At 44.1% G+C, this 13364-nt stretch overlaps 1 protein-coding gene across 1 annotated transcript in view; it reads left to right on the top strand.

The window, feature by feature from the left end:
- UNC80 (unc-80 homolog, NALCN activator) overlaps positions 1-12972 on the top strand; it is a 140158-nt gene extending 127186 nt beyond the window's left edge. The window contains 4 exon segments of the mRNA XM_017746990.1: positions 6688-6769; positions 7271-7382; positions 8532-8722; positions 9794-12972. Of these exon segments, the coding sequence (XP_017602479.1) occupies positions 6688-6769; positions 7271-7382; positions 8532-8722; positions 9794-10063 (655 nt within the window). The 3' untranslated portion in view covers positions 10064-12972.
- The last annotated feature ends 392 nt before the right edge of the window (positions 12973-13364 follow it).

Below are 13364 nucleotides of genomic sequence, written 5' to 3'. Positions count from 1 at the left end.
TTGTTGGGATGGGGACAGGCTGCTGTGTTCATTTGTTCACTCTCTTCAGTTGACAAAAGGAGTTTATTGTCGGTGCTATCACTGAGCTCATTCCATGCAACATGGTGTCCTTCATGTGTGTGAACCCTTCTCTGGCAGACCAGTCTCTGATCAGTTAGGAAAAGACACCAGCTTCTTGGCAGAGGCAGGGGGATTGTTACCTGGTTTTGTGACAATGTAAGATTGCATGGTCATCTGGGCTAAAGAGCTGAAGAAAAATCATTCAACCAAAGAACTTCCATGTTGTCCCTTTAGCAGCACTAAAAACTCACTACAGTTGAGGAAGAGGACAAAGGGGAAGGTCCTGAGGTAATGTCCTGATACTCAGTTACATCAGTGTTGATTCTGAAATGTTTTGATCTTGTTAAGTGGGGGTTAGCCACTCCTAATTACAGTGGTGAGGCTGAGCACTATGAGACACCTAAGTCAATGATTGTTCTATAGCAATTAGACCCAGCCTTGAAAAAAAGCAGGGAAGGCAGGAAGGGGAGAGCACTGAAGTGCTCAGACAGCTTGGAGTACAGGGCTGAGGAGCATCATGATCTGTTGTGGTTATAATCTGAGAGGACAGGATATTTTCCCAAATCAGAAAGGAAGAAGGTGAAACCATTGTAATGGAAATCTATTGCACAAACACATTTCCCTGTAATGTTTGTGCCTATCCTAGCTTAATGGTTCCTAATAGGAAAAATCAGATTGAATCCATATTGCCAGGGCAATTGCAGCAGCAGGTTTAATGCTAACTGGGCTGGGATGTGTCTGGAAATACAATATATTTAACCCATTTCCTGCTGCCTTTGTCCACCAACCATCTCATTCATATGTCTAGGGACACAAAGTGTATATGCTGTACCATGATGGTGTGGCAAGCATGTACATCTTTATAATAGACATTTAAACTCGTTGCTTCCTTTGTCTCTGTTTTGTTTTCTTCTTTCTTCATTACCTTTTTGGGGGTTTTTTTTGGCTGCGTGATTTGGTTTTCTTTTAATTCTAGCAGGTTTAATGCTAACTGGGCTGGGATGTGTCTGGAAATACAATATATTTAACCCATTTTCTGCTGCCTTTGTCCACCAACCATCTCATTCATATGTCTAGGGACACAAAGTGTATATGCTCTACCATATACACTGCTCATGTGCATCTTTATAATAGACATTTAAACTCGTTGCTTCCTTTGTCTCTGTTTTGTTTTCTTCTTTCTTCTTTATCTTTTTTGGGGTTTTTTTGGCTGCGTGGTTTGGTTTTAATTCCACCAGGACACTATCCTCCACCCTGCTCTAGGGTACAGAGCAAATGGGTGAGCAGATGTACTTGGGAATCAGTTCTGCTGAGGTTTATTATCCTTTTCAAGGAGTGGGCACATGTCTTAAGGACAGGCGTCAGTCTTTCTTCTTTATCTTTTTTGGGGTTTTTTTGGCTGCGTGGTTTGGTTTTAATTCCTGAGCATTACTTATTTTACTTGCCAACCCAACAAAGTTTGTTTTGGCCCCCACTGTGTGACTGCACTGTCATTCCTTGTAGCACTGGTAACATGCATCCATAAACTTGGGTTGGTTTGATCTTTGGCTCACCTCTGCCCTACATAATGGGAGTAACATTATTGTGCAAATAAATCCCTGACAGAGATACTCAGGGAGCGACAGAGAGAGTTGGGCAGGAAAAAAATCTTGTTTCTTATTCCCAAATAAATCTAGATTATGTCCTTTAGAAAAACTACTCTTATAGATCACATTTCACATTGCCATGGGGAGGAAATGTACTGTCAGCTGAAATGGCATCTGATTCAGTGTTCCTTGGCTGGGTCCCGCAGGCTATCAGAAAAACAGTATATTCCTGGTCAGGTCTGGTAAACAAGGAGAGACAGAAAAGGAGGGAGGGCAGGCTGCACAGAGCCAACCCTCTGCCTGCCATGCTCGTTTTCACAGAAACAAGATTGGTAGTTCTGTTCTTTGATGTGAAAAAAACCCCTCACAAACCCTCATGAAGAGAAAGCTTGTATCTGAAAATTCAGTCACTTGTCTGAAATTTGTGGTCTTTATGATTCTCTCTCTCTTGCTTTCCTTCTTCAAAATGTGGGGATACAGAGCAAAAAGACAGCCACAGCAGGACTGTGTTGTGCACAGGCAGCTCTGCAAAACACAGCTGCTCTCAGGTCCACCATTTCCCTGCAATAGGTATCTGCAATTTCAGCTTGTAAGATCATCCCAGATTATACCAGTTTGTGTAATGATTCAGTACTGGAAGTAAACGTCCACCAGCTCACTTAATTCATTTCACTTATGTTATTAAGCCAGGCTGAAAATCCCAGACTCCAACCAGGAAGACACGAAGTCCAGCCTTTTTTTGCTCACCTACTGTTTGTCTTCAGTGCACGGGAATAGTTTTTACCTCGTGTATAGCCTATGTGCCCTCACGCAGTCCATGTATACCCTTTATCTAATGAATTTTTCAAGTGTTTTCATATCACATGTGAAGTGAGTTTGTTTCAGCACTGTAAACAGTTTTGTACTGAATATAATTGCAGTCTTTCTGCTGCAGACATTAATGTCTCCTTACTCACAGAACTAAGAGTTACCTTTCCTTCCTCAGAAATCGTAACAGTGTTCTCAAAGCTACTCTAGTAGAATTTTTTTTTCCCAAGAACTTCTCCAGCTAATTCCTACTTCATTCACACATTGGTAACCACTGTAAAAACTTCTGGAAATTCAGAAGAATAAGTTTTATGTAATCCTAGAAGCAGAAGATTAAGGAAATTCTTCAAGCTGTAACTTCAGGTTGTCTGGATCACAAATATAAAGACTAATTTAAGTGCAGTCTCTTTGCTTTAATAAGGAATGATGTGATGCTTTTGGACTTACCAGTCATAGGTGCTGTAGTCAATGTCTGGGTCAAGAACATAGTCCCAGACTCCAACAGGAAGACACGAAGTCCAGCCTTTTTTTGCTCACCTACTGTTTGTCTTCAGTGCACGGGAATAGTTTTTACCTCGTGTATAGCCTATGTGCCCTCACGCAGTCCATGTATACCCTTTATCTAATGAATTTTTCAAGTGTTTTCATATCACATGTGAAGTGAGTTTGTTTCAGCACTGTAAACAGTTTTGTACTGAATATAATTGCAGTCTTTCTGCTGCAGACATTAATGTCTCCTTACTCACAGAACTAAGAGTTACCTTTCCTTCCTCAGAAGTCGTAACAGTATTCTCAAAGCTACTCTAGTAGAATTTTTTTCCCAAGAACTTCTCCAGCTAATTCCTACTTCATTCACACATTGGTAGCCACTGTAAAAACTTCTGGAAATTCAGAAGAATAAGTTTTTATGTAATCCTAGAAGAAGAAGATTAAGGAAATTCTCCAAGCTGTAACTTCAGGTAGTCTGGATCACAAATATAAAGACTAATTTAAGTGCAGTCTCTTTGCTTTAATAAGGAATGATGTGATGCTTTTGGACTTACCAGTCATATGTGCTGCAGTCAATGTCTGGGTCAAGAACATAGTCTTACTAACTTGGAGGTAACTCTGAGGTCTCTGCTTATCCCTAGGCAGGTGTTTGTGTGGTGTTTAGGATGCATGGTATGTAAAGCATGTCAATATCCTATGGAAAAGCTGGCATATATGTTCCAGGGACTGGTGATTTCATTTGGAAGACCTGTCTGAGGAAGAAAGGGACTCAAATATATCTTGTTCTGGCTTTGAGCTTGCTGAAGCTTTTTCTCTTTTTCCAAGGCAGTGCAGCTGTGGTGAAATTGCTGAGGGCATGCCCAGCATTATTAGGCTGTAGTCTGTCAATCAAAAGATAAAGAGCTTCAGGGTCCCAAGATGTCTCTCTTCTTGAAGTTGCCCACTGTCTCCCCTGCAGAAGTGACAGAAACATGGATATGGTTCAGTGCAAAGTCTGGCTTTAGCTTAAATGAACAGGAGGAAGGAATAAGACTTTCAGATCAGGTAACCAAACTTGGCCCCTGTCTTGGTTTGAAAGACAGGTGTCTGCCAAGGGAGGCGGGAACCTCCTTTGGAATGGAGAATACGACCCCCTTCCCTCCAAATTATAATGGGGACAGCCGGCAGGGGCGCTGGTGGCTCCCGGCCGGGCGGCGGGGGTGCAATGGTTCCCCCGCGCCTGCAGGGGGCGCTGTGGCGCGGGCTCGGCTGCATCTCCTGTCACGTGGTGATGGCGGACAGGTTGGATGGCAAACATGGGCTGCAGCAGGAACCTTGGAGCAGTGGTTGGAATAGCAGGGCAGGCTCACCCGGAGTAGCAAGCAAGAGGTAGCAGACACTCTGCAGGTGTAGCAGGGGCCATGGGGTGTCCCAGCAGGCAGGGGGGGTGTGTTACAGTGCAGCAAAAAAAGCCCGAGGCAGTGGCAGAAAGCAGCAGAGCTGGGCAGTGGCAGCTGGGCTCCTCCACAGCAGCTGCCACAGGCAGCTGGGAAGACGTGCCCTCCGGGAAGGGGGAGGGGGGTCAGGGTCCCGGTCTTCCCCTGAGGCACCTGAGCAGATGGCAAGGGTCCTTTCCAGTGAGACAGTGTTCCAATAAGGTCCCAGTTAAATGGCTGCTCTCACGAGCAAAGGCTTACCCGGGGTAGGAGAAAACAGGACAGGGCTGGGCTCTGGCAGCAGCAGCGAATCCCCGCCGCCTCCCCCCACCCCCACTAGCAGCAGCTCGGCCGTCCTCCTCTGAAGCCTAGAGAGCAAGAAAGCAAGGAGCTGTGCCTAGCCCCTTTTCCCCCAGCCCAATTCTCATGGTATCTCTGCCCCTCCAAGAGAAACCCCCAGTTAAGAGAGTGGCCAGCCGCACCTTTCTAGTGGAAACTTTTGTCTCTCCTAAGTATCGGTCCTTATGGTTTCTTAGCGACAGATGGGACAAAATTCCATGAGAGAAAGAAACAAAAGCAAAAATCCTAAACTCCAAGAGCCCCAAAGCAGAGCAGGAAACTCTCCATGTTCTGTTCCGCCAAACCTTCTAAGAACAATCGGTAACTTCTGCCAAAGTGAAGAATGAGCTGCTCAGGAGACAGAGCTTTTTAAGCCTCTCCACAGACATCCTCCATGTCTTGTCTGACCATGTTCCTAGGTTTGTCTTCTTCTTCCACCCCTGTGTGGTCAGGTGATTAACCTTCATTCTGTTGGTGGTACTGACAAACTCCAGGGAACTCCAAGAGAAGTATCTAGAAAAAGAATGTTGTTTTCCTTTAGATTAATGCAAACCAAAGACAAAATGGATTGCAATACTGAATCTTCAACAGTGTGTATGCGAGATATAGCTGGAAGTTGCTTAAATAGGACATGTTGCTCAGTGGATTCCAGTCTGGCCTAAAAAAGCAGCTGCCTGAGTTTAAAAAAGTCTGTCTTAAATGTTAGTGACTATTGTAGTCGTAAGTCTCTCAGACACAGTTTGTTCAGCTAAAATGTTTTATGACTGCTAAATGTCCAGTGTTCAGAGTAATACAGTGCTTTGATAAAAATGAGGGGAGGATGGTATTTCTATATTAAGTAGATTGAATGGTCAGTTGAATGGTAGTATGAGGTGGTACATAGTAGAGTATGTTTTATTGCTAAAGTTTCTTCTACTGCAGGTTTTCAGATATTTTGTGCCAATATATTAAAAACCAAAAAGCTGTATTTATCTAGCTATCTAGCTATCTAGCGATCTATCTGTCTATCTACCTCTAATTTTCATTTACTTGTCTCTTTTGTTAGCTGTTTTATGACTGCTAAATGTCCAGTGTTCAGAGTAATACAGTGCTTTGATAAAAATGAGGGGAGGATGGTATTTCTATATTAAGTAGATTGAATGGTCAGTTGAATGGTAGTATGAGGTGGTACATAGCGGAGTATGTTTTATTGCTAAAGTTTCTTCTACTGCAGGTTTTCAGATATTTTGTGCCAATATATTAAAAACCAAAAAGCTGTGTTTATCTATCTATCTAGCTATCTATCTACCTCTAATTTTCATTTACTTGTCTCTTTTGTTTGTTAGCCACAAAAATACTTAAGGCTGCAAGTGTTGAGTGTGGGGCTTTGTTCACATAACTCATGCATCCATTATGTGAATGGATCCTTTGTCACTTTGTGTTTGTTTTTTGTTGGTTGACTTAAATTGAAATTAAAACCAGATGACAAAATTGTGATGAGGCCATGGAGTCTTATTTGGGAAGAAAAACAATTTTACAGCCAAGAGAGGGCGGGGCCTCCCTCGACCATCTCTTTTATTAGGAGAAGGGGAAAGGGGAGGACTGGGGGCAGACCCGGGGTGACCGGCCAATCAGACACTGCTAAAGAGCTTGAGTTACATTTGGTTTTCCCCGCGCTTAGAACAAAGGAGCTCAGAGCACATGCAGGAGCACGTATCTTTGGGAGGGGGAGGGGAAGCTCAGAGCAGGCAGCAACAGGATGCTACCTGTGTGTGGCCAAGTCCTGAATGCCATGACTCCACCTCCCACCCTTTCCTAAGCCCTGGAAGCCACAACCCAACAGACATGTCTCCTCCCGTCCTTCAAAGATAGTGCTGCTCTTTGAAGTGACTGTGCCATTAGTGGTTGGTCGATCTATTATTTATTTATTTATTTTAGTCCCAATTGCCAGGAAACGTACTAGTTATGCAGTGTGCTTCTGTGCTTGGCCTAATGCTGTCAACATCTAACAGGGTGGGAAGTGTGCAGAGTGAGCCAGGACAACAGAACCTCCTTCTGCAGCAGCCCCTGGGGCGGAAGAGAGGCCTACGGCAGGTGAGGACACAGGCAGTAAACAAAACTTCTCTCTTGCTGTGTGATTTGGTTTGGCTTTTCTCGTATGTGGCTGTTTGCACACGGTATGTGGATGTGATGTGTCCCTTCTACCTAATTTTTGCTATACTAGTGCAGTCCCTTGACTTAGCAGGAACCATAGCACAAATCATAGCTGTGAAGCCAGACAAATCCCTAAGAGAGGAGGTACCCTTTGTTTTAAATTCCTCAATCTTGTCCTCTGCAGGCTTTTTTCTTATTATTAAATGATGGTTATGCAACCTGCACTGCATTACATTCAGTGTTGAAACTGAAAAGGCACAAAGCCCAGAGGTTCATATGAAGGAGATGTCTGATCCATGGAAACCTTAAAACACGTATCTGCTAAAAGTAGAGTGAATGGACATCTAGAGGTACAGACAGTGATGATCTGTTCTCCTTTCAGAGAAGAAGTTGTGCAATATGTGAACGTACATTAACCTAACTCTCTCTTCCAATGTTTAGCTTCGACGACCGCTGCTGTCACGTCAGAAAACTCAAACTGAACCTCGGAGCCGTCACGGAGCTCGACTTTCAACCACGCGACGGAGCATCCAGCCAAAGCCAAAACCTTGTGGTAGGGCAATGCTGCATTTCCGAAACCAGCGCTCCACACTGGAAAGTAGAAAAGGCTGTGGTTTTAGCTTAAAGGAATAGCAGGTTGTTACTAGCTTATATTAAAGTGAAATTCCGGGAGCTCTATACTTTTTCCTAGTACCTGGATATCCTATCAGAAATCCACCCCCTCAAAACACTTTGATGGTTTCTCCAGAAGTTTTCAAGGTCAAACAGGATATGGACAATGAATTACTTTGTTTCCAGGAGTTGTGGAGAATTTAGGGGATGGGTTTCCTCTAGTCAGGATGCCTTACCCAAAACCTCCAGATGTGCAAGTTTGAAAGATGCTATTGAGAGTAGTAGAAAGAAGAAAATGTCCCATCATAAGCTTAGCAGTGCAGAGCTTTAAGGATTGTATATGGAAATGAATGTAGGACTGCTTCAGTCTGTGCTGTATGTTTCCAGGAGTCAGCACTGCCAAGCTGAGCAGGTGGCTGTATTCTGTACCATTTGGAGTGAGCTTTGGAGGAAACATCTGGAAGAGCAAAGGTTACTTGTGAACTTCCTGGGTTTCTAACTGCTCAGCAGGACTATGCTGGGGCAACAGCACTGTTGGAGATGTTTGAAACATAAAAGTTAGCCAAAAATAATTAAGAGCAGGAACAGGAATATCAGTTTTACTGTTAGGATTTTAGTCTGTCTTTACTCTGTGCTCTTCTGTTACTCCTGGCTAGTGGACTTAGTCTGCAGGAATGAGGGGCTATCTGCTGCACTTTCTTTTCTCAGATGTTCTGCAAAACCTTGGGCAATTCTATCTTTTTGCATGCCAGTTTTTCTTTTTTATTTGAGGGCAGAAGTGCCTAACTCACATGGGATTCAACTCAGTGTATTCTTCTGGAATGGATAGATGTTATGGGTGGTATTTTTCTCACCAAACCATGACAAGGATAGGTGTGCTGGCTAGACTTCAGGTGATCCCAGAGTCTTGCTGTGGCTGTAGTGGAAGCCCAAGGTAAAAGGCTTTTAGATTAGATGCCAATTAGACAGCTTACATAAAAATTGGATGAATCCTGTCTTAGTTGTAAAAACTCCAGGGATTGTCTCTCTTCTTTTCTTGTGTTTTTTCCCCAAATTTTAACCCTCAGTTTTCTGGGCTTTGTACCCTCAGTGGAGCAGAAGCGGTCGGTGACATTCACGGAAGTCCAGCCTGAGGCACCCCCAACCTGTGCTGTGGACCTGCCGGTACAGCAGCCGGGCTGCAGCCGCAGCAGCCCCCAGGCCACCAGCCAGCAGGAGCCCCTCAGCAAACCTGTGCTGACTTCCTCACCTGCCACCGTTGTAGCTGATCTCCACAGCCAGGTAACGTGACTGGTGGGTTTGTAGCCTGTGTTCCTCCACTGCTCCATCCCAGGCACGGGGAAGCACCAGATTCATTACAGCACTGTAATGAAAGCTGGCAGGAGAGTGAAGACAGCAAACCCTCCTGTGTGTCTGTTTTTTAGGCTGTTTGCTGTCCAGCCCCCTGCTTCTGTAAAGCCATTCCCTTCCAGATCTGTGCAACAATTCTTAATTTGAAAATATATTTTCTGCATCTTCCCTTTCCATCTTTCCATTTCATACAGTGTCCTTCTGGACCTAATCACCAAGGCAAGCTGTCCTTAACAGGTTTTCACAGCTTGCTCCTGAGAGATGCCTCCTTAAGGAAGGAATCCATCAAAGCCTCAGGACTGTTTTAGCAAAAGCATCACATTGTGAAAGAAACTGCTTGTCCAACATTTTTCTGTGTTGGACCCCACCGAGGGTGGTGCAGGGACAATCCCAGTCATCCATTTAACACATCAGTGACATTGAGATCACTTTTATATGCCCAGATATCCATTGTGTTTTGAGGTTATGTCCTTTGCCAAATGAACAAATGAATGATCTCTGACTTCAGAATCATAGAATGAATCACAGAAAGGTTTGGACTCATTCCACCCCCTGCCATGTGCAGGGACACCTTCCACTAGACCAGGTTGCTCCAAGCCCCATCCAGCCTGGCCTTGAACACTTCCAGGGATGGGGCATCCATAGCTTCTCTGGGAAAGCTTTTCTAGTGCCTCACTATCCTCACAGTAAAGAATTTTTTCCTAATATCTAATCTAAGCCTACACTCAGTTTGAAGACATACGCTAAAAAAGATGAAATGAGAAAGTGTTAATGACTCAAATCAGATAACCTTTCTGATCATTGTTGTAAATTTGATTCACCAGCAAAAATATATAATTGTTAAGGTATAATTTTAAGGTATTTATAATCTGAAAGTGCCTAGTTCTTTATGGTAAAATGTGTATCTGAATGAGAAAATACTTTATAGACCTTCCTTTCCTTTTTTTGCCCCTCTCCCTCCTGCTTTCTCTGAGCCTGACCACCAGCTCTCCTCAACTGCAGAGCGAGGCACTCTCTGCTGAGAAGGAGAAGGAAAAAGAGGAGGGCTTGGAGTCCTGGCCAACAACAGCACAGAGCACCCCACCCACCCAGCTCTCTGACACCGAGGACTACACTGGCCTCGAGACCACCAGCTTGCTGCAGCATGGGGACACTGTCCTGCACATCAGTGAGGACAACGGGATGGAAAATCCTTTGCTGGCCACTCACTTCAGCTTCACACATGTGGAGCTCGGGGAGACGGATGTCGATCTAGATGAATCTCATGTTTAACTCTTGGGGAAGTTCAGTAGTGGGAAGAGGAAGGAAACGTGTACCTTTCCTTAGAGTTCCCTGCTAAATAGTAACTAATTAAAACAAGAGCACTTTATGATCCAAAAGCAGGAAATAGCTATCAGCCAGTTGCTCTATATAGACTGGCAAATTTCTGTTTGTGAGATCTGTTTCAGTTCAGGACAGGACCACAGGAACCGAGAGTTTGTACAGAATTCTCAGGAGAGGGGTGTGTAGGCAAACGTGGTCCCTAGAGCCCTTATCTGACAGCCATCTACTGTGATCAGCAGCCTCACTGGGTAATGGACTGTTGGACTGTGCGAGACAGAGAACTCTCTTCTGAGACTGTGCCCAAGATTTAATTTTGTAGTGTTTTGGAGAGGACAGCTATGTAGCTGAATCCAAGGCTCTTAAACCTTGAAAACAGTGAAAACACTGACAGAAAGTACCAATCTAAAGCTTGATTTTCTCAAGCCTGGGACCATTGTTTCTAACTTGCAGAGCAATGATAAGCACCATAGAGCAATTAGACTTTTTTTTTGGCACTGCAGACTTCAGTTGAGTTTACTTTTGTATGTTAGCTCCATTCCACTCTGTAAAATACTGCTCTTGTGCTACAGAAATATTTGCTCTGTAAAACTAAATACAGTAAGCAGGAATGCATGTGCTATGCACAGACACAGATGGGCAGGGGCTGAGTGGTCTGCAGGTGGTACAAATAGCCCACACTGTCCTGCTTTAATGTACTGAGCTATTCATCTCCGCAGCTTAAAAAAACCCCTGAGAAACCACATCCGGAATGGGTGGACCCAAGCAACTGCTCCACTGATGTCATTGGATGTACTTAGAGGGATTTAAAGTAAATATTTATATATGGTATTTTCGTGTTCCTATATATATAAATACATATGTACATTGTAAACAAAAGATGGATATTGCAGGGCAGAAACTTGATGAAATCTATTTTTGGCGTGCTGAGATTGTATTTTAAAAGCTTCCATTTTATGTATATAATATTCATGGCTGCAAGTATTAGTTAAACGTATGTAACACTTACAGAAGGTGAAGGTCCCTGGAGAGGGATCAGCTGAAGTCACAGCTGAGTTACAGGTTTTGCTGCAGCATCATGGAATTACACTGAAATGGGAATTTAGCCATTAGCTGCTGATGGGCAAACTGCAAAACAGCTGTGAAACCATGAAATCATCAGCAATGCCCAAAGATACCCTTGGGAATCACACACTGCCTTTTTTGGCTCATGTTAGACTAACTGGAGTTCATAATTGTGTCCTTATTGTGCAGAGGAAGGTGTTTTGGATCATCCTGAAAGTATCTAAAATGCACTAATTACTACTATGGCTCCTGAGGGATTGCAGTTTGGACACACACATCATAAACCAGCCTTACTAAGGAGGGAAATTATATCCTTCTAGCCATCTCCAAAGAAAGGACTCCTCACTGGCTCTGAAATAGCTGAAGTACTACCCTATGAACAGCTGCCTTGCTGCTGTAGTGCAGCACACAGGTTTTCCTAGGGCTTTGACAATTAACCACACACCTGACAGCAGGTTTCAGCCTGCGAAGCCCATGGAGCCTTAGGCTGCACTGCCTGGCATTTGCCAAATGCTCACATTTGACAGGAGCTGTGCACACCAGTCTGGGCAGGGAACTCACTCACGTTAAACCTCTGAAGAGAGCAAAGGCCATCTTTCTCCCAGGTGTTGAGCATGTTCTGCTACTACTCTGTTGGTGAGAGATGGAGAATCTCAGCATATCTTGGGAAAAAGCAGGCCTGAAAAGGCAACTATTTTTATAGTACACCACCTATAGCCCCCACATATATGGGGCTATATAATGTACAGGTGGTGCTCTAATGCAGCTCCAAAGGGTACCTGGTCTTGTATGACGGGTGTTCAGGTGGAGGGAGTGTCCCCATGGATATCCTGGATGACAAACTGTTTCCTCTGCTGACCAAAACATGCTGTACTGCTTCTTATCTCCTTAGTGCACTGGAGCCTGTGCCAGCTACCTGTAGGATGCTGCTTTAGATTAGCTCCTAGCTCAGATGTCACTTCAAGAATTGCTAAATTCCAGATGTTAAGTTTTATTATTAACACTGATGCACAAATGAGAAAAAACCCCACAGCTTTATTTTCACGTCCCAAGGTAGGCTTGGTCACTGGCAGTCTGAGAGGGAGGAAAGCGTCAGACATGAGCTGAGTAAACAGCTGGGACACAACACATACAGAATTCATGGTGCAGTTTATAGTGACCTTTTCTGCTGAAAATGAGGAAGCATCTTCCTTAATGAAAAGTAGAGGCCTTCCCACAGTACTCTACTCTAGAGATGACAAAATAACTTGATTTACTTCATTTAATTCAGTGTATATAATAACTTTCAATTTTCCACTGTCACAGCTGAATCCACAGTAGTAAGCCATAGCAAGGACCAAAATGCCTCTTTTTAATGTCTACCCTACTAGAAATCAATGCATCTTATAAATGATGTAATCTGTAATTTAGTTTTATCCAGGTGGCTGGGCAGCTAGCTTTGGTTCTGTGGGATGATTGCTGAGAAATGGCACAGACAAGTCAGCCCATCAGCCTAACTTCCCATGTGTTTGTTCTACTGTAGTACCAGTTGCATTTAATGCCGTCCTGATGAGTGGCATACAAAGTACTTTAGCTGGTCTGTGCTTTCCTCCAGTATCTCTGTACCAGAACTGGTGTATTTCTGCTGTGGAGACAAACGATGCTGCTTTACATAGTGTTAGACGCCTTAAGTGCATGTCGTGTTCAGCAACGTCCAGCTGTGCCCGTCTTGTCCATGTGTCAGTCAGTCACGTTGCCTCAGCATTTTATGCAAACGTTGTGCCGGGGATTAAATACAAAGGAACGACGGCAAAGGACAGAGTTCTTCTGTGTTTGAATCTCTTGTGTAACACGGTCGGTCTCTTGGGCTCCGAAGGACTTCGATGTGTGGTTTTGTTCTGGGATACCGACAGCGCTTGTTAGAAGTTTACCCATCTGCTCCCAGGCCTGGCGTGGGGGGTGCCGCGGGAACGGGCTGTGGCAGTGGCTCTACCCAGCGTGAGGCTGGAGCTGTTCTTTGGGGGGGACAAAATACACTTTGTTGGAAACTTAAGATCACTTAGAGAAGAGTTATAACTAAGATAAACAGAATTGCCCAATCAAAATTTATAAAGAAATAACATTTATTATGCAACCAAAATATCGGTCTCAAAAGCCACGATCGAGAAAAGCAGCACCGAGCCCGGGGTCGGAGCTGGGTGAACATGCA

Source organism: Corvus brachyrhynchos, unplaced genomic scaffold (assembly GCF_000691975.1).
Source record: "Corvus brachyrhynchos isolate BGI_N302 unplaced genomic scaffold, ASM69197v1 scaffold481, whole genome shotgun sequence".
Lineage (NCBI taxonomy): Eukaryota > Metazoa > Chordata > Aves > Passeriformes > Corvidae > Corvus > Corvus brachyrhynchos.
The sequence above is the reverse complement of the archived record's forward strand: the minus strand, read 5'-3'. Positions and strand labels throughout refer to the sequence as shown.